This window comes from Electrona antarctica (assembly GCF_951216825.1).
Source record: "Electrona antarctica genome assembly, chromosome: 12".
NCBI lineage: Eukaryota > Metazoa > Chordata > Actinopteri > Myctophiformes > Myctophidae > Electrona > Electrona antarctica.
The window spans coordinates 44,654,218-44,680,825 of NC_136793.1; the positions used below are offsets into that span (position 1 = coordinate 44,654,218).

Here is a 26,608-nt window from a genome sequence, read left to right on the forward strand (position 1 = left end):
CTAAATACAAAGTTAATACACCATTGCACATAAAAGCGACTCCAAGTACTCCAAAATACAAAAAATGTGGCACTCCATCTTTAAGTCTATATAAGACACTGGGCAAATTAGTTTGAGCCTGTTTGGATTTCAAAATGATGTGTGTATAATGTACTGCATCAGGACAATTTTGATATCAGAGATACAAGTATAAAGATTGTGATTGTCTGAACTTTTCTGACGCATTTCAGTGAGATTGTGATTGTCTGAACTTTCTGACGCATTTCAGTGATTTTTGCATTCCTGAACGGGTTCAAACAGATACAGAATTATTTGCAAATACCATTTTATTCAGGTCAGCTAAGCAAAGCGCATATAGGGAATTTCAAATGAGGACCTAAGCCAGTGAATAAATGGTGCTGCTGTGGTGTGTAGTGTGTCTGGAAGAAAGTTTTATTTGGTTCTCTGTCCCTACACTCGCCCCCATCTGGGCATGCAGTGAGTGCTATTCCATTCCTGAAGCCTAACCCTTGTCTCCCTCCCTCACTGATTCCACACACACACACACACGCACACACACACACACACACACACACACACAGACCAGAGGTAGCTGTGGAGGGAGTGGCCAGGCAGGGAGCAGTGATCCCACCCGTCTTCCGAATGCTTGTTAAGGTTCCGCTTCCTCCTTGCGGCTCCTCCCCGGAGGCTCTTTTTTGGACGGGGGCGTGTATGACAGATTTAATGTGTACACAAAGTATGAGGGGTATGCATGTGTTTGCTGCACAAGTTTGCACTAAACTTTCCCCTACGACGTTGCCGGTGTCTTTATTGTTTTCCCTTTTTTTTTTAAGAGTGATCTGTCTCACCAAAACACTTATTTCTACAGAAACTCCTCTGTAAGACATAAATAGTTTTTAGACAGCGTCTGCATGTGCTTTGTTTCTGCTTGTGCGCTCTTGATGGTGGAGCAGTGACAGGATGGAATGGTTCTAATTTCCTCTTCCTGGTGGGCGGCAGGCGGACGTGTGGGCAGGCTCTGAATATGGCAAAAGTCCCAGCTTCCTGGGTCTTGGGCCATGCATTGGTTGGAGAGCACGACTGTCTCTGGATAGTACACACACACACACACACACACACTGAAAGAGACCACATTCGACAAACAGATTGTGGGGGGTGGGGGTATTATCTTAACAGGATGGATTTTTAGGCCATGAAGTTAGGCAGGAGGAAGTAAGAACATAGACTACTTTGAAAGCCACGGTAAACCACCCTCTTCATTTACTTTCCCCCTTCATTAAAAACACTATTAGTACAATCACTGTGTTTTCTATGGAAAACTGATCTATGAAAGCCACTATACATTAGCACTTCCATTAAGATTCCATTAGTCCACCACTAATTAATTTTTCTCATTGTTTAGTCTTTGTCAAAATACTCTTTTGGGTGATTTTGGATGATTGTAAATAGAATGTTGAAAAGGAATATGTTAATGGAGAGCCTTGAATTAGCCTGGTTCGCAGGCTAATCAACACTTTTGGTGATCAATGTGCTAGTAATACATAGTAAATATTGTTAAATGAACTCAAGAAAGGAGTAGATTCTCTATCATTCTTGTCTGCCTGTATTTCTATCTCTTTACCTCTTTCTTCTCGTCTGTCTCTCCTCTACCTTTTTTTTCTCTCTATTGTTTTTCCATCTCTGTTCCTCTATCTCTCTGTCTCCCTTACTCCCAGTCCCAACCGTGTATTCTGTATCCACTCAGCGAGGTCACACTCAGTGACATCACTGTGTTTATGTGAAGGGAGGGGGAGTGCGTGGGCATGAGGCATTTGTGTTATCTGGGCCTCCTAACCTAACCCTTTCTGCTCCGTTGCTCTTTTGGGTGAGACAGAAGGCAGGCCTGTTTTGAGACCTCTGCCCTGGGTTGAGCAATGACTGGACGAGGCAGCACCACCCCTATCAATCACAGGAAGTATCTGTCCCTGGAGTAGGCCTGCCCAGGGGTCCACCTCATTCATTTGACATATCTGTAACATTTGATTGTAGTTTTTAATTTAATAACTTTCTTTTTTTCTTTTTGGGGGTTATCTTTTCATTCCACTCTCCAATTGTACAGTATATAGTGACATGATGGCAAGTAGCCAGTCCCTTTTTTACCACGCTTATCTGGGATATCATGTATCCTGCTTGCATGAGTCTTCTCACTTTCGATCAGACGGAGACAATGCACAACGGAGCACAAGGCAAGTTATGGCAGAGCAAAACTTTCTTTTGTTGAAACAAAGAGGGCTCTGCTTTGCACGAACTTCACAAACGCAGGCCCCATTGGTCCACTGCTATCGAACCACTTTCACAACAGATGGCAATCCTTTGTATTTATTTAATTAAATTGTGTGTACTCATATTGTTACACACTTGCGAACTTACATCATAAAGTAACATTGTCCTATTCATATCACATTGGCCTTTTCATATCAAGGCCCATTTTATTCAGCATTTGAGCCACAGACTCAAGACTCATTTGATGAGATTTAGCCTCTCAGGCCCAAAACGAAAGAATATTTTGTTGTTCAATACGATTTTGTCCACAATTACACACTGTATTGATGTTGGTACCATAAGGAGACGCAACAGGCAAACGTTGATCAAAATAACAATTCTTCTACATTCTCTAGTTGTGTAGACTTCTTGTAAATTAACTAATTAAGTAATGCAGATGTTTTACAATAATTTAACTCTTGAGAGCGTAAGATGAAACCAAATGGATTTGGTTTCATGGTTACAGATCGGTAGCTGGGGACCACCTGGAACCCTCTCAAGGACCACTGGTGGTCCCCGGACCAGTGGTTGAAACCACTGTCCTATTCAATGGGACTGAGACCATTGACAGACACATTGTAGGTGGGTATGTGTTTTTGTAGTGTTTTCTTTTTTTTCTTCTTTTTTTTTTGTCATAAATTATGTGATAGTGACAAAGTGGGGCGGTCAACCTTCCAGACTGAGGGTGTCTGGCCTAGACTAGGGCTTGGCTGCCGGGTCAGACCGGCCCGTCTGTGGATTGGCAGCTGCTCATAAACACGTTCTCCGGTCCAGATGCTATTTCCATCCAGCCTTTTTTTTACCACACCCTGACCTATCGCATGGACAGCGGTGTGGCCTTGGCCCTGTGCAGCCTTCAGCCCTAGCACAAGACTTCGGCCAGACGAGAACCGACCACAGATACAGACCTATCCGGCTGACCGGTAGTGGCCGAGCCATGGCCAAGGGATATCGAGGGAAATGTACGCCTCCTGTCCAGTTTTACACCAAACTATCATTACACAGTGCAAACGGTGACCTTTAAAACAGGACTACTGTCACACATTGAGCTGACAGAGCTGAGTCATATTGTTGACTTCCACTGGTCTGAGAGAGTTGAGACACTGACATCCTCATGGGAGACTTCCCGAAAAGACTCCTTATGCTGTAGCAATGATGCACAAGCAATGTGTAGATCATTTCTTATTACAGTTTTGGTTTCTGCAGTTGATTACCACTGGCATATTGGCAGTACTGAAACCTTTTCATTTCATTTGTAATGCTTGCCTGTAGTCAAGACAAGACATTAACAACCATGCAAAAACATCCAATAAAATCGAGACTGGTGATCACATGTTAACAGTCCTCTACACCTGGCAGAGTCCTCATGCCATCAAGGTTGCCTCGACTATTTCCACAACATTGAGAAACTCAACCTGAGGCTACGTGGTAACGTGGGCCATTCCTTATAATCAGTAATCACTTTGTAACCTTGTTTTGAAAAGTGCTATACAAATAAATGTGTATTATTATAATGACATCATCATGCTTTTCTAAGAGTTGCAGAGAGCAGCAACGTGTCACGGTAGCTCACAAGATGACTCAAAGGGTGGTGTGAAGTGAGGTGTGAAGCCGCGGCTCAATGAGAATGTGGCCAGGCTTTGTGTCACTTGAAAGTTGGTGAGCTGTGAGTTGTCATCGGCCAAATGAATCGTGCCGGAGCGCGCACATGCCTAGAGGGCAGTTACATAATCCCGTGGCACTTCCCAAGTATGTGTACGCTAAGACTGTAGGCCAGATAGTAAGACCAGAGGAACAGCATCCACCCCTGCCATAAACTGGGCCAAAGTGGTATTTTATAAATAGCGAGAGAGCGTGGGCTGTGGGGCTTGGCTCTGTGATGTCACACTAGTGATACAAGACCACTCCCTACTCTACAACTGTGTTACTTCCTGTCGGGAACAATCCCTGCTTGTCTGCCAGAGGCGGAGTCTCAGCCCACGTCACTTGGAGCCCCCCATCCCCCCTGCACCCTCCAGCGCACTGTCCTGCCCCCTCCACCCTCTGGTTAGTCACACAGGCAGACAGTGCTTGGACTACTCTTGGATTTCACAACCACTCTACAGATCCCTCAGTGGATTCCCCCTCACCTGTTGTGTTGAGAATGGCCAGGGCTGGCTCAGCGAGGAAAGTAAATCGTGCCCACACACTGAGCCCGTTAATAGATCTTTGGGTGGAAGGAGACGTAATAAACTAGGGTGGTTGTATAGTGTGCCTACACAAGTGATGAAATAGTCTAAATGAGTCACTGGTGCGAGAGGAAAGTGTGTAACTCTCTTTCATTTCACGCTTAACAACAGACACCTGTGTGAACGATCCTGTGGCCTACTTTTACACAAAGCACTACAAGTGTTGTGCAATTAAGAGGTGATGAAATTATTTGTTACGTACTGGATGAATGTTCTCAGAAATGACACTCCTGGTCTGCAGGGTTTATGCTGCCGTCGCATTACTCACCTTGCATTATTTATGTATAGCATTATCTGTTTATTCGGCCTATGTTTTTCTGTAGGCATTCAATTTTCATCATACTTGCATATCAACATTAAATTATCATTTAATGCAATTGTTGAATTTTTTTAATTTAGAGTAGTTTAAGTGTAGAAATGACAGCTGAAGGTAGAGGGGGGGGGGGGGGGGGGGGGATGGAATTCACAACTATGGCCGTAATCGAACAAGGACGTTACAATTATGTGGTCGACACAATCCAGTCAATTACTATTGCGCCCCAGATATTGTGTGCCCGATTTACACTTGGTTTGCGTGCTGTGCACACGACACATCATGGTTGTAGATTGCTATTGTTGGTGGTGGTGCTCGACACATGCACACAGCTAAGTATGAATCAGGCTATAATATCTCAGAATATATTCTAGCTTAGAGGAGTGATAAATGAGTGATGAATATTTATTAATTTATAATTTATTTGGGATCATAGATGTTTTCACAGAGGTCGAGTTATTCCATTTCTCTACACTCTATACAGTATATTGCTAGTTTGCCTTTAAAACCAGTGCAACAAGTCCCAGGATGAAACTCGGACTCCTGTTGCTAAGTTACAGATGAGTGTTTTCCTATTTTTAGTGCCGAAGACTGAGGATTCTCATAGAAAGACTGTATTTTCATTTGGAATATAATAATTGTCGCCAAATGAATTGTTTCATGCCATTTTGCACTACAGTAATTAGATAATAGATTAGAAGCAGCTTAATGCAATGCTGTCCCCTGGGGTTTGAAACTGCATCTGCAATAAGGAATTTTAGTAATTGATACCGATGCTTATTACGCTAGGCTTTGATACATACAGAATGTGTCCTAAAGTTTTATAGATGGAATAACACTTTGGTTCAGGATCTCATTAACTGCAATGCTTCCCAAAATGTCTCTGGTGTATTTTGATGCCTTTTTTTCTTCTTTTGTGTGTGTGTATACAGTGTGCAGTGCTGTGCACTATTGTTTTTCTCTGAGTTGTGTCAGACATGTGCAGGTGCCTGAGTTTGTTTGTGCTCGTCTGTCTCAGGTACAGCGGTGTCTTCCCCAGCCTCAACATGGCTGTGAAACGGCGAGAGCAGGCACTGCAGGACTACAAACGTTTACAGTCCAAGGTGGAGAAATACGAAGAAAAAGAAAAGACTGGACCTATAATGGTCAAACTTCATCAGGTACATCAGCCTTATTTGTATCCTCTGTGTGTGTGCGTGTGTGCGTATGTGTGTGTGTGTGTGTGTGTGTGTGTGTTACATTTTTCTTACTCTGATGAATAAAATAGGTTAAAGATTGTGGCCAAATGGTTAAAGTCTTGCGTCGCTGCACGTGTTGGTCCACTTGAACTCTTCCCTCTTGTCTCTACAGAGAAGAGGTCATGCGCTCTTTACAAGTTGCCAGTGTTTTGAATAGAGTGCAATAAGTGAACAAGACACAAATGCTGACTGGATATGAACAAAAATAGTTGAGCACATGCATACTGTACTGTACATGTGCGCTCCCCTCACCCACGCAAGCTACCAGGCTCTCAAGTATTGCCTTTTCAAAAAAGGCATCACTGCGGATCCACAGGCGCGTAATTGAGAATTGTGGACACACACACGCACCCGTGCGCGCGTGCGCGCACACACACACACACACACACACACACACACGCACACATAAATACACACACACCTGCACAGTGCACACACCGAAGCCACTACAGGCGCACACACATTCACACATAGTGCTGCAGTATTGCCTGGGTTCTAACACATCCTCACATGGCGAGCCACCCACACACATTGAGAAAAGCACTGTCAGGGGAACAAAGCCTGAAGAGGCCTCGTACATCCCTGCCCTTTGAATCTCTCTGCACTTAAAGAAACGATCCTGACAAAACACCAGCGTGCCATTTCAGGATATGAAAAAGAAGGGGGGGGGGGGGGGGGGGCGATCCAAAGAAGATGCTTAATTGATGGACGATGCAATATTCACAATGTGTTATTGTCCACAACAACTTCTTCCCGCAATAATAAATATCCACACACTAGCTTTAGGTTACACGTGCATCCATGGTGCGTCCCATCATTTCTAGCTCCATGCCTACATGACTACCCACCAATACACACACACACACACACACACACACACACACACACACATACCCTGCCTTGGAGTCCTCACAGCCAAGTCTGCCCACATTACCTACTCCTCCTCACTGTGGTCGTGATTACTGCCTTTTTCTCAGATTGTCTCTTTCCATGGGAATTTGGCAAATGTTTTTGTTTTTCGAATGAACTATAAGAAACTACACTGTTGAAATGTTTCTAACGTGTAGTTTGTTTGACTTTGCAATAAAACAAAGAAAGGAAAAACTGGATGATTTGGATTGTTGATATGGGAGAATGTTGTGTAAAACCACAAGTGATGGTGAACATTGGTGTGCTCCTTCCACCCTTCACCTCCACCCCAACAGGCCAGAGAGGAGCTCAGACCGGTCAGGGAGGACTTTGAGGCCAAAAACAAGCAGCTGCTGGATGAGATGCCTAAGTTCTACCACAGCCGCATCGATTACTTCCAGCCCAGCTTTGAGGCACTCATTCGGGCACAGGTTAGTGCTTCACGTGGACACACACACACGCACACACACACACACACACACACACACATACTTACTGCACACAAGTTGTTGCTCCTGCAGACGATGGGTCAAACATTGGAGAAAGTGTGTTGTGAAGGAGTGCCTTATCCCTGGCCTCCTGTCTGTCCACACAGTGCTAATGTAATTATCCTCCAGTGATGGCCCACAACACTGAGTATAGCTCGGGAAGGCCACGTCTGTCTGGCTCCACTCTGGTCCTGCTAGCCCTTCTCAACCTGGCGCTGTTGGCTTCCTTAAAGCAGCTGGGCGTCTGCTGCAGTGCCATTGCCCCTAGCCTGCTACATGTCATATCATTTCCTTTTTTTGACAGTTAACTGGCACATGCTCCTAATTAGTGAAACAAGATTATCCATAGACCTTATGTCAATTCATAGGATTACAGGATGAACATGGGTGCCTGTTTAAACTATACGATTACCTTACCCAACTCTCAAGTTCAGGTCAACTATCAAAGCATAAACTGAGCTCTTACTTGCTTACCTTATTAATGTCTAGCATCATTGGCATGGGAACCTTCCTTAACTGTCACTATTAAGCTATTATTTTCCACTTAATCTTCATTCATGTATCTGACACACACACACACACACACACACACACACACTCAAAGCAACACGTGGGTGGCCAGTGGATCAGTGGAACTCATCGCTGGCCCGAGCACACGTGCACTGCTTGCTCAGTGTAGTTCTCCACTCCCTTTCCTCCAGGCTAGCGTTGCAGAGTTCCCCGAGGCTGTAGAATCAAGCACAATGACTGCCTTTGTTAGGAGGCTTCCAGCTCCTCCACCAGGAGTCCCATCCAGTGTCTGTCGATGGGACACGTTGCTCTAGCCTGAACTGTCCACCTGTACAGATGTTGCTGAATTGAGACTTTGTCTTCATAGTATTCCCACTGTCACACTCAGTTTGTGTATTCTCTGCAGTGTATATTTTTGAACGTTGTTTTTTCTCTCCTTTTTTTTCTGCATTTGATTTGTCCTTGAAACAGCAATTTTTAAATCTGTTTCCCAAAGCACTTTTTCAACAATGTAGTATAATGGATTCCCTGCTTACACTTCTTCTTTCCTGTATAATTTGTGTATTTTATTGGGATAGGTTTCTAGCGATTAGTCACAGCGAGTCTTTGTATAAATATTGAGCAATCAGTGGTGTGTAAAAATGCCTTGACAAATGTCATATAAATAAACCCAAAGGTTCCTTTTTTATGCAGTAGGTGCCGGTGGTCACAGTCCCTTCCTGTGCGCTGTCCCATGATGACTGGATTAATTGTAATAGAGTCTCCATGCTAAAGGGGACATCCACACACTGATCTGGTGTACATTATCGTCACTGGCACGGACATTTCCGATGGCCCTTTCAACAAGCCACTTTTGAAATGGGAAAAAAGATCCACTTTACCCCCACAAACGGCAGTAACCCAATACTCAAGGCCCACTCATGTGGTTTAGGTGGCAAATTTTGGTATAAACACAAAAGACTTTGAGACTAAGCACTGACCCGAAGGCCTCCATTAGCTGGCGAAAAATTCTACCTTGAGACTTTTAGGGATTTTTTCTCCAGTAATTCTGCCAAATGTATTAGTGGTGCAAGGGTTTCCAGGTTGAACTAGCCATTATTCTGATTTCATAACTCAGTTTATTGCAAAAAATCTCTTCTGCTAGCATCTACCGATGTTCGCCCTCCTGTCTCAGCTTACAGTACAACACAGGCACAGTACCAAATTAGTGACCAATGCTACCGTAAGAGAACTGTAGAGGCGATGCAAGGAGTTCCTGCCAAACTACATGGAGACGGGTTGGTTTCCACTGCAGTCTACAGTGCCTCCAGGTTGGCCGTGGCCCGCAAACCATTGGCTATGTTTGCGGGTCGGAAGCCAGCTGCGTTCTCTGACACTGCACTAGCGAGTTTGGTCCAGTCGGGGTGCCTGTTGGGAGCAGAACAGAAAGGGGATGGCGTGTTCCTCCACACGTGTTAAACCTTCCTTGTGAAAACGCCTCATGTCAATAAGTGACTGGCAACTACATGTTGCCAGTAGATGTGTATTAGAGAATACACGCGGTTGTCTACACCCTCCACACTCAGGCCGAACCGTAGAGGCTGGCAGTGACAGGGTCTTGTCTTATACGAACATGGTGGGAATTGACAATGACTAAATTGGGGACAAAATGGGAAATAAGAGCACTAGGATATGCATGATTACGTGAATAAATATAGAGGTGTGGTGGTGGTTTTGGAGGGTTTCAAGGGGTTGTAGTTCCCAGTACTTTCATTCTCTGCCCACTCTTGTGGAGTCTTGTAATGTGATTAAAGTCTATTAATCATCAAAGCATACTCTCTGGGGATCCTGACTCATGAACTAGGGGAGGAAGCAGGGGTGGGATATGTCAAGAAAGCTTTCAGTGAACATTCTGTACGGCTTGTTCAGATTGGAGGAGAAAAAGCAGGGTCACTACCCACCGAAGTGCTTGGTTCTTTTTGGCTTTGAGTTGTTTGATAATGTCCCGGAGCCCTCTATTCCTCCCAACTCACTTCTTGTTAGTAGGGTTGAAGAGGTGTGTGACCGGCAGCCTTAAACTGTTGTAAGTCAAGCTAAAGTTACACACTGGGCTGGAATAGTTTGGATGTGAAATTGGATGGTGGTTTTCTTATTTCTTTGACTGTTTTAATAATCTGAATTGGGAAACCAATGGTTCTCCGGTCTGTTTCTCTTGCTTCGCTTTTGTCTTGTTTCTGCCACTACGTTGTGTTAACTACCCTTATATCTTGTCTTGTCTCAGGTGGTGTACTTCACTGAGATGCACAACATCTTCAGCGAATTAACGGATCAGATCGACCAGGCGGGGCTAACGGACGAACAGAGAGAGAAGGAGAATGAGGCCAAGCTCAGTGAGCTACGCGCTCTGTCCATTGTCGCTGATGACTGACAGAGGAGGAAACATTTAACAAGGGAAGGACCACTACTACACGACTTTCCTCCCTTTCATGCCTCACTGAATGGATTTCACTCACTTTCGGTTTCCTGTGTAGTTCATGTGGACATCATTGGGCCTTAACCTGGGTAGACTGACAACTTTTTCCTTTCCCCCTCACACACAATCACTGTACACCCCGCAGAGTGCTGCGCTGCTTCTTCTCTCCGATCTATCCATTATGTCGTTCAGCCTCAGCCTCTCACAAAGCAAATGAAATGCCACATTTACTAAGCCATTAGCCCAGCACTACACTATAAGCCAATGTATCTATTTATTTTCCAATAATGGAATGAAGCAGTTCTTCTCAGAACTAATTAGCAGGGTAACACGTCTTGATTTCCCAATATGTCTGCACGCGTTTGTTTCCAAAGTAGGTAGTGAGGGTGAAAATAAATGTCATCACATCTGCTTTAACAGCAAAGCAATCCCTGCAGGGGTTCAGATAATGCAGCAAATCTGAAGTTCCAGAAGAATTCAGTATGTCAAGTCCGAAGGATTTCTGTTGTGTTGATTAACATTTGTACTATTCGCTACACTCAACCCTCAGGTTTAATCACTAATTAAGCTTTGTCTCTTTTTCAAGATGAATTTTGTAACATTATATGTACATAAAGTACTTGCGTTATTGTCTTGACTGTGGGTAAAATATCCTGAAAACAACTCGCCTGTCGATTACAATTTTGCTGAAAGGACTCCCAACTAAATATCTGTGGAGATTTGTGAAGAACTACTTCTCAAAAATCAAAGCGGTTGCGCCCTCTAGTGGAGCATACCCAACACTCCTACCAGGCCTAACCAGTTTATTCACAATGAGAATCCTTTGTTCTATTGTTTGTTGATACAGGTTCTCCGATTGGGATGTGGCCTTTATACTTTAATAGACATTATTATAGAGGCCTGTCTCCACACACTGTATGCCATATCAAATCAAGTTGGAGAAGCCAGCTTTTGGTTTTCCTTGCTTTAGGACCAAAGTGTATGGTCATTCCTCTTCCTTGTTGCCATCAGGAAATGTCTCAGTAGGATGCTAATGTTAGGTGGACTTAAGAATATTTCACACCAAATAGGTGATTTTGTTTTATTCTTGAAAAGAGTTGGATGATGGAATTACTCTTTGAAGGAAATGCCTTTAAATGTGTGCCCTTTATCTGTGTTCTGCATTGAAGTCCTGTTTGTTTAAAGTTGAGTAATTGTATTGCGGTTTTTCTAAGTTAGTAGTGGTTTTTAACATTAATTTGTGAATGTTATTTAATGAGTGAATATGTTGTTAATTTAACAAGAGTGGATTTTATCATGCTTTTTAAATTTGTATTTGTATAAATACTTGGATTGTGATCAATTTGACTATTCTCTACACTACAGACTATCTTTTGCATTGTCCTTTTTCATGTACAACAATGTAAAAAATATATAGAATAAACGGTCTCAATACATTAATCACCAGTGCTGTAGGCAATAATGTGTATATAAATATTAGAGATTGCCTGCATGTGAGGGTTAGTATTTTGTTTTAACTCTGTTCAAGGGAATATCTCACCAGAAATAAACTCATGAGGTTTTTCAATGGCAGCAGTGATGCAATTTAATCACACAATCATTCACAGTAACTAAAATTCATGTTCAGTGACACATAAACAAATTAGTTAAAGTAGCAACTTCTCAACAAATGTCTGATCTTTACATTTATATATTCCATTTACAAATTAATTTGATCCAAGTTCTATCAATAATATAAAAGGAAACTAGATGTAAGGTAGAGTGAACAGGAACTTGCACATTGTCAACAAAATGCAACATACATCTATAACTTGATCATTATAAAATGTATATATATTTTTAAGTACCAGTTGCAACTGAAGTAAAGTTGTGAATTAGTCACGGCAGCTCTGTGATTCAGAAACCTATCTATATACCAGCTTGTCCAATAATCTCAGCGCTACAACAATAATTGTGCATTCTTTCTATAATGTCTTTCTATAATTCTCAAAAATGGTTTTGGTCCCATTTATTGTTATTTCTCTGTAGCCATGGTATGTAAAGTGTTAATGCACTATTGTGTAATGAAGACGCAAGGATGGACTCATGAGTTTTCAGGAGGGAATGTCAACACCCCAAAATATAACTGATTCTATATTTTGATTAAGGCACAGGTAAAAGGTATTTCAACTATTATTCTCTGCCCTACTTTTTTGTCCATTGATTGACAACATTGGTGATGGTTGATTTATGAGCGGAATTCTACGTGACATTCTTGTTGTACATGCTTGAGATCTGTTCCTGGAAGACTCTGCGAATGTCAACACGTCTGCTCTTCAAAGTGGGCGTGAGGAGGCCATTGGCAACACTAAATATGTCTGGGTGCAAGTATAGGTCCTTCACCTGAAAGGAGGTAAATGAAGAGAGGTGAACAACACTGTTAGCATTTTGGTCTGTATATTTTCAAAATTATTGTTAAGAGCCTAGAATAAAATGCGGTTGTCACATTAGGCTAACTAGAGCGGTGCCCGTTGGGCACTGGCCTACTTGGAATGATGCAAATTGGAAATGCATTCCCCACCCAGATATTCTGTCTGTCTCTTTTATGCCCATATATGGAGTTCTTTGTCAGGTATGCCAAAATATGGAGTCTATGCAGACATCAATATAATGTCAGAACAGGCCAGCTCCATATATGGACCCTGGGCAGGAACAACCGTGGGTCCAACTGACTTGACACCGAGCCCTGCACTCCCTCGGTGGGGAGAACGGTTCTCGAGTTACGTGGATTACAACACAGACAGAGACTTGATGATAGATAGATTTGGCATTGCCCCTACGCTTGACAAAGAGGTGATGTATTTTCAAATGAATAATTGTCAATATGACTTGCGTCAAGACAAATGTCGGCACCATGTATGTAACTACAGACAAACACGTTATGACTCATGTCTCAGCATTGCTATCTTTATTCTAGGTACGAACAACTTTCTTTGCAATTACTCACCTGCTCAAACGACTTCAGCCCTGCTTCCTTCGCTACAGCTGTCATGTCCTCTAATACTGCCTTTTTTACATCCTGTTCAAAGAACAGGATAACACAGTTTAGGAATTCATACAGCGCCTGTGAAAGTCAAGACATACTTGGTACACAAAGAGGTGATAATGACATACTGTATTCTGACAAAGTTCTTCATATGATCCCGCAAATCCTCTCTCCTTAGCCCACTCAGTGAATACCTCTGGGTCGGGCACAGCGATGCCGATTAGATGAGACTGGCACCAAGTAATACAAAATAAAGTAAAATAGTTTCAGACATTTTCAATCAACCATTTAAAATGTGAATAGGCTCTCTGTGTAATGTCGTCCTAGGTTTCCCAAACTAGCTGGCATACCTGGTTCCGGCACGGCTTCAGATTTACACATACATGTATGACACCTTCATACAAGTATGAAGGTGTCATACTGTATCTTTCCGGTTTAAATCTATTGCCACACCAAGCATGTGCTGCTGTGGGAAACTGAACTGGGTATGCCACCTTTGAGAAACTCAGGATCACAGTTATGCACAAAGCCTAATAAATCATGTACTGTATATTATGTATAGCCCTGCAGTACCTGTAAACTATCTCCATGCACAAACACCTGCAGTACCGGAACACAGCGCATGTAGACATTTTCTATCTTCTCTGGAGCTATGTACTCTCCCTGGGACAGCTTGAAGATGTGCTTCTTCCTGTCAATGATGCGCAATGTCCCGTTCTGACAGAAAGGTTTTAAAGTCATTATTTACAGTACAGTAGACCACATTGATCATGAATAGTCCTTATTTGTCACTCAGCTCACTGGAAGCCACTGGCCGACGTCTCCACTGTGCAGCCACCCGTCACTGTCCAAGGCCTCTGCTGTCTTTTCCTCATCCTTCAAATAGCCCCTGAAGACACTGTGGCCACGAATGAGGATCTAATGGCGCGAAAAGCCAGGAGCAGTGTTAATAGGTAACAGATGGTCTACTTCACACAATGTTAATTACTTTCCCTTTCCCAAGACTGTCTCACCTCTCCCTCTCCGTTCTTGGTGTAGTAGTTCATATCAGGGATGTCGACTAGTTTTACCATCGCACAGGGCAAGGGAGCACCAACGTGACCTGATACACACATGGATGCATACATAAATGCATACTAAGGACCGCAATGAGAAAAGTGGGTACAGACAGTTTTATACCATTTTGGAACCGAAATAGGGAACCGTTAGGAACCGGAATCGATAAGCGGAACTGGTATCCTAACGATACCCATCCCTAACAGACGCACAACGTTTTAGAGCCGTTATCAGCACAGATGCTGCGCAAACATCAGCCCTTTACCTGCGCTCCAATCTCCCGGCATAGAGAATGTGCAGCCTGCGGTGCACTCAGTCTGACCGTAACCCTCAAAGATCAGACATCCCAGAGTGGCCCTGAGGAAGGACAGCACAGTCGGAGAGATGGGCGCTGATGCTGTAAGGATGAACCGCAGATTTCCTCCCAAATTGGCCTGGAATAGAGGAGATGTGGGATTTAGATGGGTTAAATGGTGTACTGTACAGATATTATATAGTTGTAGCGATACAATATTGCTCTACCTGCCTGCGCTACATCCTAGGTGCAGCGATGGAAAATCCTACATGGCTACATCCTAATGAATTGTTTTAAAAGAATGGTTTGCTTGCTTGCTTTCTTGATAGTCACAAGATACAAGGATCGTCTGACAACAAACTGGTTAAGAGATACTATTGGAGATAGTAGTCTATGCCATAGACTACTATCTCCAACTCTATGGGATCCTTCAGACCACTGTGATTGTTCTCTTAAGGTTCCAAATCCTTCATTTATGCTCCGCCCTACAACAGTGTTGCGCACCGAAAATATCTACAAGCCCATAATACTTTGCATTCATGGTGCATTGTCGGCTTGTAGATCGGATATTTTCAACGTGTATAAAACCAGGCTTAAACTGTTTTATCTTGGATCGGAACTAGGTTTAAAACACTGACCTGAATCTTGTTGAACACCAGCTTGTCCCACAGACTGTTGTTGCGAAAAACCCCACTGCTAAGCTCTGCCTGCTTCCGCCGCACAGCGTAGTGAAGCAAAGCCCGGCGCAGCGGAGACGTCACTGAACCGAGTATCTACTCAGGCAAGTCAACACAAACATATGATTGTAGTATTGAGCTTAAAGCAAGTTAAGTGTTATATTAACTTCAGACTACATGTCTATTATGGCACCATCAGCAAGACCAGACAGACATGGCCAAATACATGTTTTGGGCACTGAAAATCAATTTCCAGTGTACAGATTTTTTTTGTACAAAAGAAAAGAAAAAACATGAACATACATAAATAATTTCATTGCATTATCTGTGCAAATATTATTTCACTGACTTTGTCATAGATGCGGTTGAGCAAGCGAGGCACTACAGGAAAGAAGGTGGGCTTGAGAGTTTTAATGTCATCCATGAGGAGAGAGATGTCACCTTGGTAGAATCCTACTCTGGCACCGTGGCAGAACATGGTCACCTGCAAGATGGGTAAGTCTGATTTATAAATTATTTATAATTTATTATTATTTTAAACTCGTACACAGGCACTGTGACAACAATCACAAAAAGGGGACAGAGGTTAAACTACCTGAATCATCCTCTCAAACATATGAGCAAGGGGGAGATAAGAGATCACCACATCCTCTTGTTGGATCACAAATGATCCCTAGGATGGACAAAGAAACAAATGTAAAACTGGGAACATTTTGAATCACGACACGTAGTTGGCAAAACCAAATGTTTTCTAACTGAATGTAATGTATAACAATCACAGATATAATCTAGCTTTCACAATAGCAATCAGATGAGACAATCTTTTACAGAGGCAATTAGCTCAAGTGCCTTCCAGTTGCAAGGACAATCAAATGAATCATGCCATTACACAGCAGGGAGAAGGAACGTATGGGGACTAGTGTAGATGGTGACAAAGAAATGAGAACTGAACGTAGCCGTGAAGCTGTTTTCAATTAGGGAATGAGGATGTCGTGCAGACAGACCTCCAGGATCTTAATAACAGAGGAGGTGTTGGAGGCGATGTTGCCGTGGGTGATCATGGCTCCCTTAGGCTTCCCTAGATAAATAAACAAGGCATTACTGCAGTGGCCTGTGTGGCAATGAAAAGACTATGGCCATGCCATAATGAGTGGTTGTTAGTAGGCGTTTGATGGACGCTTTTCTAACAACGCACGTGACCTCAAGAGTTGAGGACCAGAAGCGTAATTATGGGGGGAAATGCTACCTGTGGTTCCACTGGTGAAGCATACGACAGCCAGATCCTGAGGTTGGGGCGGCTGCAAGTAAACAGCAATACAAAGAACATGAATATGAACAGGACAAAAGGCGTTCATACACTTCTGGTTTAATCCTCAGCAAACACTGAAGGCTTTTGCGAGACGGCTAATGAGAAAATATGTTTCCTTTGTATTTAAAGACTAATTACATATTTATTGGATGCTTTTGTATGCAGGAACATAGCTGATGAGTGGCGGTAAACTCACCACAGGATCTTTGAGGTTCTGCTGTCCCATATCCTAAGATGGGAAAATAAAGGTTTTTAGTTATATTTAAACTCTTTGAATCAACTGTTTGAACACTGACAACAACTGATATCTTTGAAGTACCCTGGTCAACCCGTAAAGAACGCTGACAACTGTCCACATAATCACAATGTTCAGGGCTCAAATCTGACTCTGGCACCGTTTCTTCTATATCTCTGCTGTCGGGGAGGAACCACCTGTAACTCCAGTCCAAAATGTAAATTTTTCAGGAAATGAAGAAATATATATATATATATTTTTTTTCAAAAGAAACAAAGCAATACTGCCTCATCAAAGTTAGTACTAGGGACAATTATGTCATAATAACCATGTTTATTAAAACTGTTTTAGAATAACACAAATTGCTCCAGCACCTTCCTCTTTCCACTGCTGATCATGTCCAGCGCATGTAAGAAGCAAGTTATCGGCAAGTTAGCTGACGCGCGATGGGGTCTTCTCTTTTTTATCTTGTCTGTGTTTGTTTGACACATGCTGCAGACGCGTCGTCACCATGGGAACCCGTCGCCGATGGCTGTTTGCTTAACGATTTTGACTACTACGGCGATTGCATCCTAGCAGCCGTACTTCCACCTAGCGGAGCCGTCCTGAAACCCGGTGTTGCTTAAAGTCCCTATTGTGACTTGAGAGGGGGAGAGGCGGTGGAGTTAGCTGCTTTAGCAGACAGTTTGATCTCAAAAACCTAAAAAATGGTCTTAGGTGTTTTCCAGCAATGATATATCCTGTTTAACACTATACTAAAGCATTAGTGTAAATGGCTTGAAATAATCTTAAACACTCTTTGTATCTTTCATGCGCCTTGCCCCCATCAACCATGTCAGTGAAAAACATGCCATACCGTGCCTGAGAACAGAACTAATGAGCATAGAAGCTCTACAACCTCTGTGTTTGTTACATAACTAAGTTCTTCTGTATCGCTCACTCTTACCATGAGCTGTGACAGGTGCAAAATCTCTACTCCACACTTCATTCCCCTGTCCAGTAAGGCATCACTGAAGTTGTTGAAAAGCACCAGACAGGACAGGGTGGGAATGTCTCCTTTCTCCTTGTTCTCCAAAAGGGCTGTAGCCTTCTCCTCCCGATCACAGATCACCAAGGCAATCTCCGCTAAAAGTGGACAGTGATAGTTGTTTCTTACGTATTTACCTTGCAATCACACTGATGTACGGTCTTTTAATTTCTCGCATAAAGACATTAAATATCACACTGATTTAATTGCATTGGTGGTGCTTTCAGGGGGTTGTCTTACCTAGGTTGAGTATGTGAACCATTGCTTCCAACCCCAGTGTCTCATATAGAGGCACCACTGCCATAGAGTAGCTGTAACAGGCCAGCTCTGAAATGATCCACTGTTGCCAATAGATGGAGACAGAGTAACACAGTTAGACTCCTGTCTTGTATCATATCTGTGTAGTAGTGATGCTCAGGTTGACTTTTGACCCGAAGGTCAACAAAACACTAAAAAAACAAATAAGTCACAAATAATTGCTAAATAATAGATAATTATTGGTAAAATTATAGCATAATTCTCATTTTGTGGATCTACAGTATGTCCTTTTAATTTTCACAATGTCAGACAGTTGCAGACGGGAGAATAGCAAATGCTTCATGCCAGAGTCAACAGGAGCATCACTACATCAGGGTACATCAAGAGTTTGAAATAGTACAGAACAAAATAAGTATTTTTTAAAAACCATTGAGTAAATCAAAAAGACATGGTACAATAAATGGTTGGGTAGATTGTTGTGCTGACAGAAGTTACATATTACTGTCACTTTGCCTTCGGGGTGTTTTATACCCCTCGAAAGTGATAATTAATAACAGGCAAAACAAGAGGTAGTTGACTGTTCATTAATCCATTGAGACCTGGAACGCATCCATGTCACGTTAGCGTTTAACCACATTAACCATTAACTCCTATCGAGGTATGCAAAGTTGCAAACAAAATAATGTAATTTAGATGCACTGTGAAAACGTACGACTCATTTAAGCTGCACTCGAGTCTTAAATGCCTACCAGCGACACAGCTGGTAGGCAGAGCTGACCTTACATGCCATCACCAAAATGTGTGTACCTCTGGCCTGTTCTGTGAAAATATTCCAACAAACTGCTCCGGGTTCGGCTGGCAGCCTTTGGCCAGCAGCCCAGAACCCAGCACCTGTGCTTGCTCAGCCACCTGAAATAGCAGGATCGTCAGTGAGGAACAGTGTTATGTAAAACCTCTTGTTATACTTGTGTATCAAAATACAGAATTTCTGTCACCTCTGTGTAGGAAATCCACTCATAGGGCTGCCCTGGCTTCCTGAAGCCTAGACATGGGCCATTTCCTGGGGGTTACAACATGCATGCAATTTAGTTTAAAAAAAGAAAGGTCCCTCCCCCCGCCCCAACTTCTGCCGAAGCACAGCAGCTCACCAGCAATCCTCAGGCCTCTCTGGAACATGTCATACGCAGTCCTGGTGTCGTCATAGTAAAATTCTAACAGTGTGTCATCCTTAAGAAGTGCAGAACGTCTACAGCTGGGCTCTCCCTATAACAAACGCCCCAAAAAAACAAAAACAAAAAAGTTCAATTATGTGACTACTGACTACACCTTTAGAAAAATGTCACGCATACAGCCTGAGCTATTAGGCCCCATTTACACTGGCAGACAAATCTAACCTGAATCAGATCTGTGCCACATCAAGATTGAAATCTGATTGGTTTAAATGGTCACATGACTCATTTAAACAAATCAGATTCCAATCTGGATGCGGCTCAGATCTGATTCAGGCTGGATTTGGCTGCCAGTGTAAATGGGGCCTTACTGCGCATCGTGTTGCACACCGGAAATAGCTGATCTGCAATATTATAAGATCTGCAATTTTCGGTGCGCACAGTTATACAGTATACTGTATAATCAGTTAATTAAGTATGCCTATTAACATTCACAACAGAATCATTAGAATCTGAGTTCTCTTATTGTCACTGATATTTGCACATAGAGTACAAGGGTGGTGCATTAAACTGAAAAACAGTGTATAGAAACATTTCCAATTATTTACTGCTATTTATCCAAATATTAAGATATTTACACAATAAAATCATTTGCGTTAAATGAGCAGCACTGGTCCAACACTGGAATTTCACCGTGTATAGACTATAGAGGCTGGTATGGAACCAAGATCAGAACCATGATCCACTCACCTGGACAGCCACAGACTGGGCTTGTAGATCACAGGGGGGACGCATGGGTCGAGGACGTGTCACCAGCCAGTAAGCAGTAAGTGAGGCCAGGGCCCCTATACCTAACAGAGAGGACGGTGACAGAGAGAGGGAGGGGAGGGAGAAAGAGGACAGAGGGAAAGAGGGAAGAAGGCTCCAGATGTCCTCGGATTCCGGCACTTTAATTCCACCGTTGGCTCGAACTGATCGTAACCACTCTTGAAAATGCATAACTGAGAGGGGGAGACAGAGAGACAGGGTTGGGAGGGTGGGGCGCAGTGTGAGTATGCTTGAATGAATGAATGACTGACTGAATGAATGAAAGAATGAATGAATGACGTTGATAATGGAATCCAGTGAAATGGGAGGCAATTATTGTGCTTTCAAAGACACTGCTCAATGTTGCTGAGAACTATGCACAAAACAAAAGGGTGGTGAAGTACAAAAAAAAAGATGCTTTGGAAATACAGTACAAAGAATAAACCTTGACTATTGTATGTATGCCCATACCATTAACTGGTTAACAAAATTCCTAACTTGTTAGTGAGTCCACGGACACAAAGAGCATACAAACACGGTACCAGCTTAATTCATCTGTAACCTGATGTATCCATTTACATCGCTTGAAACATTTTGCAAGAAAAAATGTTTCAATAATACATTATTTTCACAATTTTCAAGGGGAAAACGATCCAGCATTTGAACACTGCCTCACTTCTACTTTTCATCTCCGTCTCAACTCTGCAGAACAACCCAGCTTGATAAGGAATAGGAATAAAACAACCTGCCCCTGTTACAGTAAAACACAGCCCTGTTCTGATTCTTTTTCAATGGCCGGCTGAACAACCCTGTGCCACAGGCTTGGCAGAGTGGGGGACTCGGGAGAGAAAAGCAAAGGCCTGGCCAGTAAACTGGGAAGGGGGGCCATCAGGAAGTAACCATGATTGGCTTAACAGAAACAGGCGCTGAGGTTACTCTCAGTCATGTACCACTGCTTTGTCGTCCAACAAAGATGGGACAAGAGAACGAACAAGGTTCAGAGGGGTTTGAGTTGCAGCCGTGTACAGTAGTGTGGGGTTGGTGGTAAGATGGGGTGAGGGGGAGGGATGGCACGATGGCTCATAGCCTGTAGGACCACCCATAGCTCTGTGCCAGAGATTTAATAGTTCACGCTCCCCAAAAGCGTAATGTGTCAGGAAGAAAAGAGGAGAAAAGCTGGAAGGCATCCAACAGCATCACAACAAACTCTTCAATTACCTTCACCTTTCATGCACACACCATTTTTGAGGTTTGTTTAGAGCACAACATAACTCGTTTGCCAGCCAAGTCTATGGACTTTTGAGGATGTTACAAATGCAATGTTTGTTTAGAGGACTTATGACATAAATCATTTGCCAACTTACGATGTAAGACGTCATGTGGCCGATATAAATACAGTGGGCGCCCCTCATTTTACTTTTATTCTTGCCTGGAAGTTGATCCACCAACAAAGATTAATTGCGACCGAGGCCTGGGCCTGGGCCTTTTATATAAAATAAAGGCAAAAGCCACAAAAACAAACATTTAAAGATTAATTGCAACCGATGGTCGCAGTTAACTATGGAATCATGCATTTCCCGTCAGTCAGTCAGTCAGTCAGTGTATCACTCAAAATCCCCATACATGGGGAAAGCCCCCATATATGGTGCCCACCCGGCCAGGTCTCGTGACATCACGTGACATCAAATCAAATCAAACTTTATTTATAAAGCATGTTTTAAAACAACCAAGGTTGACCAAAGTGCTGTACAGATCAGTGGCAAAACGGAGACAAGCAAGAGAACACAAAATGCAAACAAGAAACACAATCAGAAATGATGACATGATGCAGGGCTGGGTTGTCTCTCAACCAATAGTCCACAGACTAGTGGTCCATGGTAAAATTAGGTTTGCAGGTGGTCCATGGGAAAACATTTTAAAATGGAAATAAAATACCTTTTAAAAAAAAAATTATAACAGTTATCTCATTAAGCGTGGGGGGAAAGGCGTGGAAATGAACAATTTGTTGCACGATACTACGTGGTAGTACGCACAACAGATTATATGAAGCCCCTATTGGTCATTATTGACCTGAAATATGCTAGTGGTCCAGAGCTCAGAAAAGGTAGAGAACCACTGATATTCTTACTGTATCTCACGGTTACCATAATTCTGTTCTTTCTTTATCCAACCTTCCATATTAAACTCATTTTTTATTAACTGATATACTGATTGTATGAGCATCGAGCACATAAATGCAATATATATTTCCTAATAATGATTCCCCTTGAGATTCAAACTCCCTTTTTCTGTCGAATTTCTTCACGTCCGACTTCCAAGTAAATGACAACATTGAGGCCTCATCATAGGTCACCAGGTCATTTAGTTTCTCAGGAAAGAATATATATAAAAATAAAAGACAGCCTTCACTTTCCTATGTTTCTAAATGCGTGATCAGGGACCACATGCAATTCCTTCACGGACCACCAGTGATCCATGGACCACCAGTTGAATGAAAACCCCTGAAATGGCACAATTTTTTACCAGCTGCTGTGTAAGGACAGCTGGTCAATGCGCTCTCTGTGGTGCTTTCATGCCCACTTGCTGTAGTTGAGACCTATATTTCTCATTGGCTGTACTGACAACCTATCGTCCTGATTGGCTGCCTCGTCTCTAGGCAACCACACACCTTTTGCCTCTAGCCGACCTCTCAGCCATGGGATATAATGCAGCAGCTGGTAATTAATTGATGTCATCAATTCTTGTTTCTACTTGGTCTGCGTCTCATAGGAGGGATGTGGGCAGTTCAGAAACCCGTCTACCAGTGACATCAACGATGGGGAATCCAAGCTAATAGAAACGGCAGGCTTTCTATTCTGAAAGGTTACCATGCTATAATAATGGAAGCTATTGTTCTCACGCCTCACGGTAATACAAATCTGAATATTTTGTACAAATTTTGTTTAAAAAAAAGAATCTGCCTAACGATGATGATGTCACTGGTAGATGGGTTTCTGAACTGACCGATTAATTATTCCCCGTACTTTTATGTCATTGTTGTATTGTTTTACGGTATGTATGTCATTGTATATGGATATATTGTGATATGGATTCCCCTGAGTCTCAATTTTATCATGAACATTTGTGAGTACCAATTATATGAAGATAGTTTGAAGTGGTGAAGTCATCCTTTAATACCCCCACCCAAAGCCCACCAGCTCCCCCAGCCCTCAACCTCTCACCCAGTTTACCCCCCCCCCCCCCCTCCCCCTCTTAAAGAAGAGGGGGTAGAGCGTGGTCCCTCCCCTCTCCCCTTTCTCCCAGGCCCAATCTTTCCCCACTTCCTTATCCTCTGAAAAGATGAATGAAGCAAATGCCACACTTCCTCAAAACATTTATAATCCTCATGAGTTGAGTTATGTGAACTAATAACGTTTATTTGCCACTTTGCACATGTTGGACCAACAATGCAAATGATTTAAGTATATAACATGGGAATGAATGGTCTTTTGAGATTTGGCACATGGAAAATAAATGATGCTTCATTGTGAGAAGAATATCCCCTGCTGTAGCCCATTTTCTCTCCCTTTATCTGAACGAATAGTGCTATCACCCCTTCCTCCCTTGCTTCCATTCATAAAATAATGCCTATTGTCAAGGCTAGACAGGCACTATTGTGCTCAAAGCACTTACTCCCTATCAGAGCCCAGAGAAAGCAGAATAACAGTCAACAAGCAAAATGTCTACCTGTAGAAAGTGCACTAGACATCCTAGCCATTCTTGAATTTCCTGTGGGTAGCCTTAGGCTATAATTTCACAATGCTACAAATGATTGTAAGCCCAATAATGCAACGGCTTAACACACCTGTCATAAAATACTTTTTTTTAAATTGTGATTAAATAAAACCTGTGGTTAAAGTGTATATTTATCCCAGCACACAAGCTAATGAAGCCACCACTAAAGTGTAACATAGATTCCCCTTTTAATACTTGGAGAGGCTCCTATTAAAAGGTGCTATAAAATGCCATCCTGCTGTTTACAGGAAAATGGCAAATACTTCCCAGTGGCAGTTTACATGTCTATGCACTTCACCCCTGCTGACAAGTAGAGACAGAGCTGAGAACCTAGCAGAAATGCTGTATGGAACAAAGACAACACCATGACTTACCCTGTCAATCAAACAAACAAACAGGTTTTGATCTGAACCTGTCTGGTTCCGATCTGTAACAATGATTACAACAGAAGTAGGTCTATGTTTTACTTTTCACCATTCCACCTCCCTCATAAAGCAAAAATATGTAAAAATGCAAGCATAAGAATTGCTTTAAATCAGGATCTGTCTCAATTAACTGGTCAAATCAATAAAGAAATGCTTGTTTCCGCCCTACATGCGTCTACATTTACACAAACCTGATGCCCAAGATGGCTAGTGAGGTTGGTCTCCTGCTTGAGCTAAGGTCACGTAGTACTTAATAAGTTAATATGCTCCACTCTTAATGATCAAAAGGAAAACGCTGCCACTACAAAAATCTATGAATTACATTTACAGTGCAAATGCCCAAAGTAGCTTAGGGCATCTCTCTGGTAAAAGCAAAATGAGTGGAAATGTTATCCCTGACAAACAAAACTACAGGAGGTAGTGAGGTGAAGAGGGGGGTGGTTTATTGGGAGGGACAATGTGACATTGTTTAGTACCCACACCAACAGACTCAGAGCAATGAACTCTTTCCATGTGAACAGAACGGTCTGGGAAGAGATGAGGAGAGCACAGGGGGACAAGTGAGGCTGCATGGGGAGAGAATGAGCAAGGGGATAGGACTGAAATGCACTGGTGTATTCTGGCTGCGATTCCTAAATGAAGCATGAAGGGCACAGACATACTCGGTCACAATAAGGGGTTTTGATACAAAGAGTCGAGATGGAGAGGAATGAGAACAGGTCACTGCTGGCCCTGGAAGAGTAGCCTAATAGCTCAATTAAAAGACAGTCTTTCATGCCGGTCATAATATTTCATTGGTCATGTATCATAACGTATACCTGTATAAAATGCACTTAAAACACAAAGCATTTCTGAATCTAGAACAGCTTTGGCTGTCATGTACTGTATAGTGGGATAGCCTACAACAGTTTAAAAATCTGGGGGGGGGGGAGCACTTGAATGACGGAGTGTTTTTGTGCACTGGGGCAGATAGACACACTGGATGGCTGAATACACACAGCCTTTATGCTGTTAAATTCGTTTGCCCTACTGTAACTATGTTATTGTCAAATGCTCTGTTGGGACTTGGGAGAGCACTCAGAGTATAGGACTCAGGGAGACACGAGGAATGCCAATTCAGGCGTGCATTCCATCCATGATCCACACATGGACACATTTAAACATGTCGGTCCGAGTTGGGAAGGGGAAAGATAACATAACATATATTTCTCAATTCTCAAGCAAAATACATTATCCACGAACGACTTGGGTAGATTAGAATATAGCGATGGACCAGACCAGAGGTAGAATCAGTAGAATGTACCCTTGGTTCTGCAGAACCAACAGAGTATCCTCCTCCTAGCCAAAACCGCCTCCACGGTTCCAAGTTCCAACTAGTAATTATCTTGGTTCAGGGAAGAAGAGAAAAAACGATCGCTATGCTCAACTTTTCAACAAACGCAAACGTATACAAATGCCGGATGCCCCCATATCTGCCTCCGGTGGCGCTTAGACGACTTGAGACAAGGCATTTGTTTTAATCACAGATAATCAGATATGAATTAAACTTTACTGGTATTTTGCATCGCAGTGTTGACTTTGTTGCTGTCGGCGTGGATCTTTTCCTGAGTGCTGATCAATAATTTCATTTATAATTAAAATATTTTCATATAATTTAACTTTAAGATGTAACTTTGTAACTATAGGAACGCAACGATGTCTCAAAGACAGAACGGTAGACGCCGCCTGGGTGCGATAAACGATGTAGGGCAGGCTAGAGTATAGGAGAGAGTTGAAAAGTTAACTCTCGAAGACTTGATCTATGCAATTTAAGAATTTATTAAAGGAACGACAGGACATGCAGAAGGTAATCGGTGCTTACCTGAACGAAATGTAGGTCACCGTATTGTTTTTAGATTGCGCTGCGCTCCCAGTCCCAATACTTTGCTATCCACCCGTTACCCTTACCACGTGCCTGTGCCCACAGCGTCGCTCACTGCAACGAACTGGACACTTTCCCTGACGTCACTTTCTAACTATTGGTATTTAACTGTGTTTCAGTTGCGTCTCAGAATGTATAAGTGAAACAAAATGAGTAATGACCCTCCAGCTCCATCTGTGGAAGCGAGGGTC

General features: G+C 42.7%; 2 protein-coding genes across 2 annotated transcripts in view; one reads left to right on the forward strand and one right to left on the reverse strand.

Annotated features, from left to right (window-relative positions):
* The window catches only part of bin3 (bridging integrator 3), a 41,541-nt gene extending 29,535 nt beyond the window's left edge, over nucleotides 1-12,006 (forward strand). Inside the window, exons 7-9 of the mRNA XM_079515895.1 lie at nucleotides 5,861-6,002; nucleotides 7,286-7,420; nucleotides 10,248-12,006. Coding sequence (XP_079372021.1) covers nucleotides 5,861-6,002; nucleotides 7,286-7,420; nucleotides 10,248-10,394 — 424 coding nt within the window. The 3' untranslated portion in view covers nucleotides 10,395-12,006. The remainder of the gene's footprint in view (nucleotides 1-5,860; nucleotides 6,003-7,285; nucleotides 7,421-10,247) is intronic.
* Nucleotides 11,043-26,469, reverse strand: acsl2 (acyl-CoA synthetase long chain family member 2). The gene is made up of 20 exons (XM_079515894.1): nucleotides 26,358-26,469; nucleotides 20,241-20,491; nucleotides 19,470-19,584; nucleotides 19,317-19,381; nucleotides 19,129-19,230; nucleotides 18,304-18,403; nucleotides 17,983-18,161; nucleotides 16,998-17,030; nucleotides 16,739-16,790; nucleotides 16,497-16,570; nucleotides 16,088-16,165; nucleotides 15,842-15,976; nucleotides 15,454-15,588; nucleotides 14,786-14,954; nucleotides 14,478-14,566; nucleotides 14,266-14,382; nucleotides 14,038-14,181; nucleotides 13,593-13,694; nucleotides 13,426-13,497; nucleotides 11,043-12,821 (listed from the first exon to the last, which is right to left on the reverse strand). Exons 2-20 carry the CDS (start codon nucleotides 20,487-20,489, stop codon nucleotides 12,681-12,683), a joined length of 2,151 nt encoding a protein of 716 aa, XP_079372020.1. The 5' UTR covers nucleotides 20,490-20,491; nucleotides 26,358-26,469; the 3' UTR covers nucleotides 11,043-12,680.
* Nucleotides 26,470-26,608: the final 139 nt, after the last annotated feature.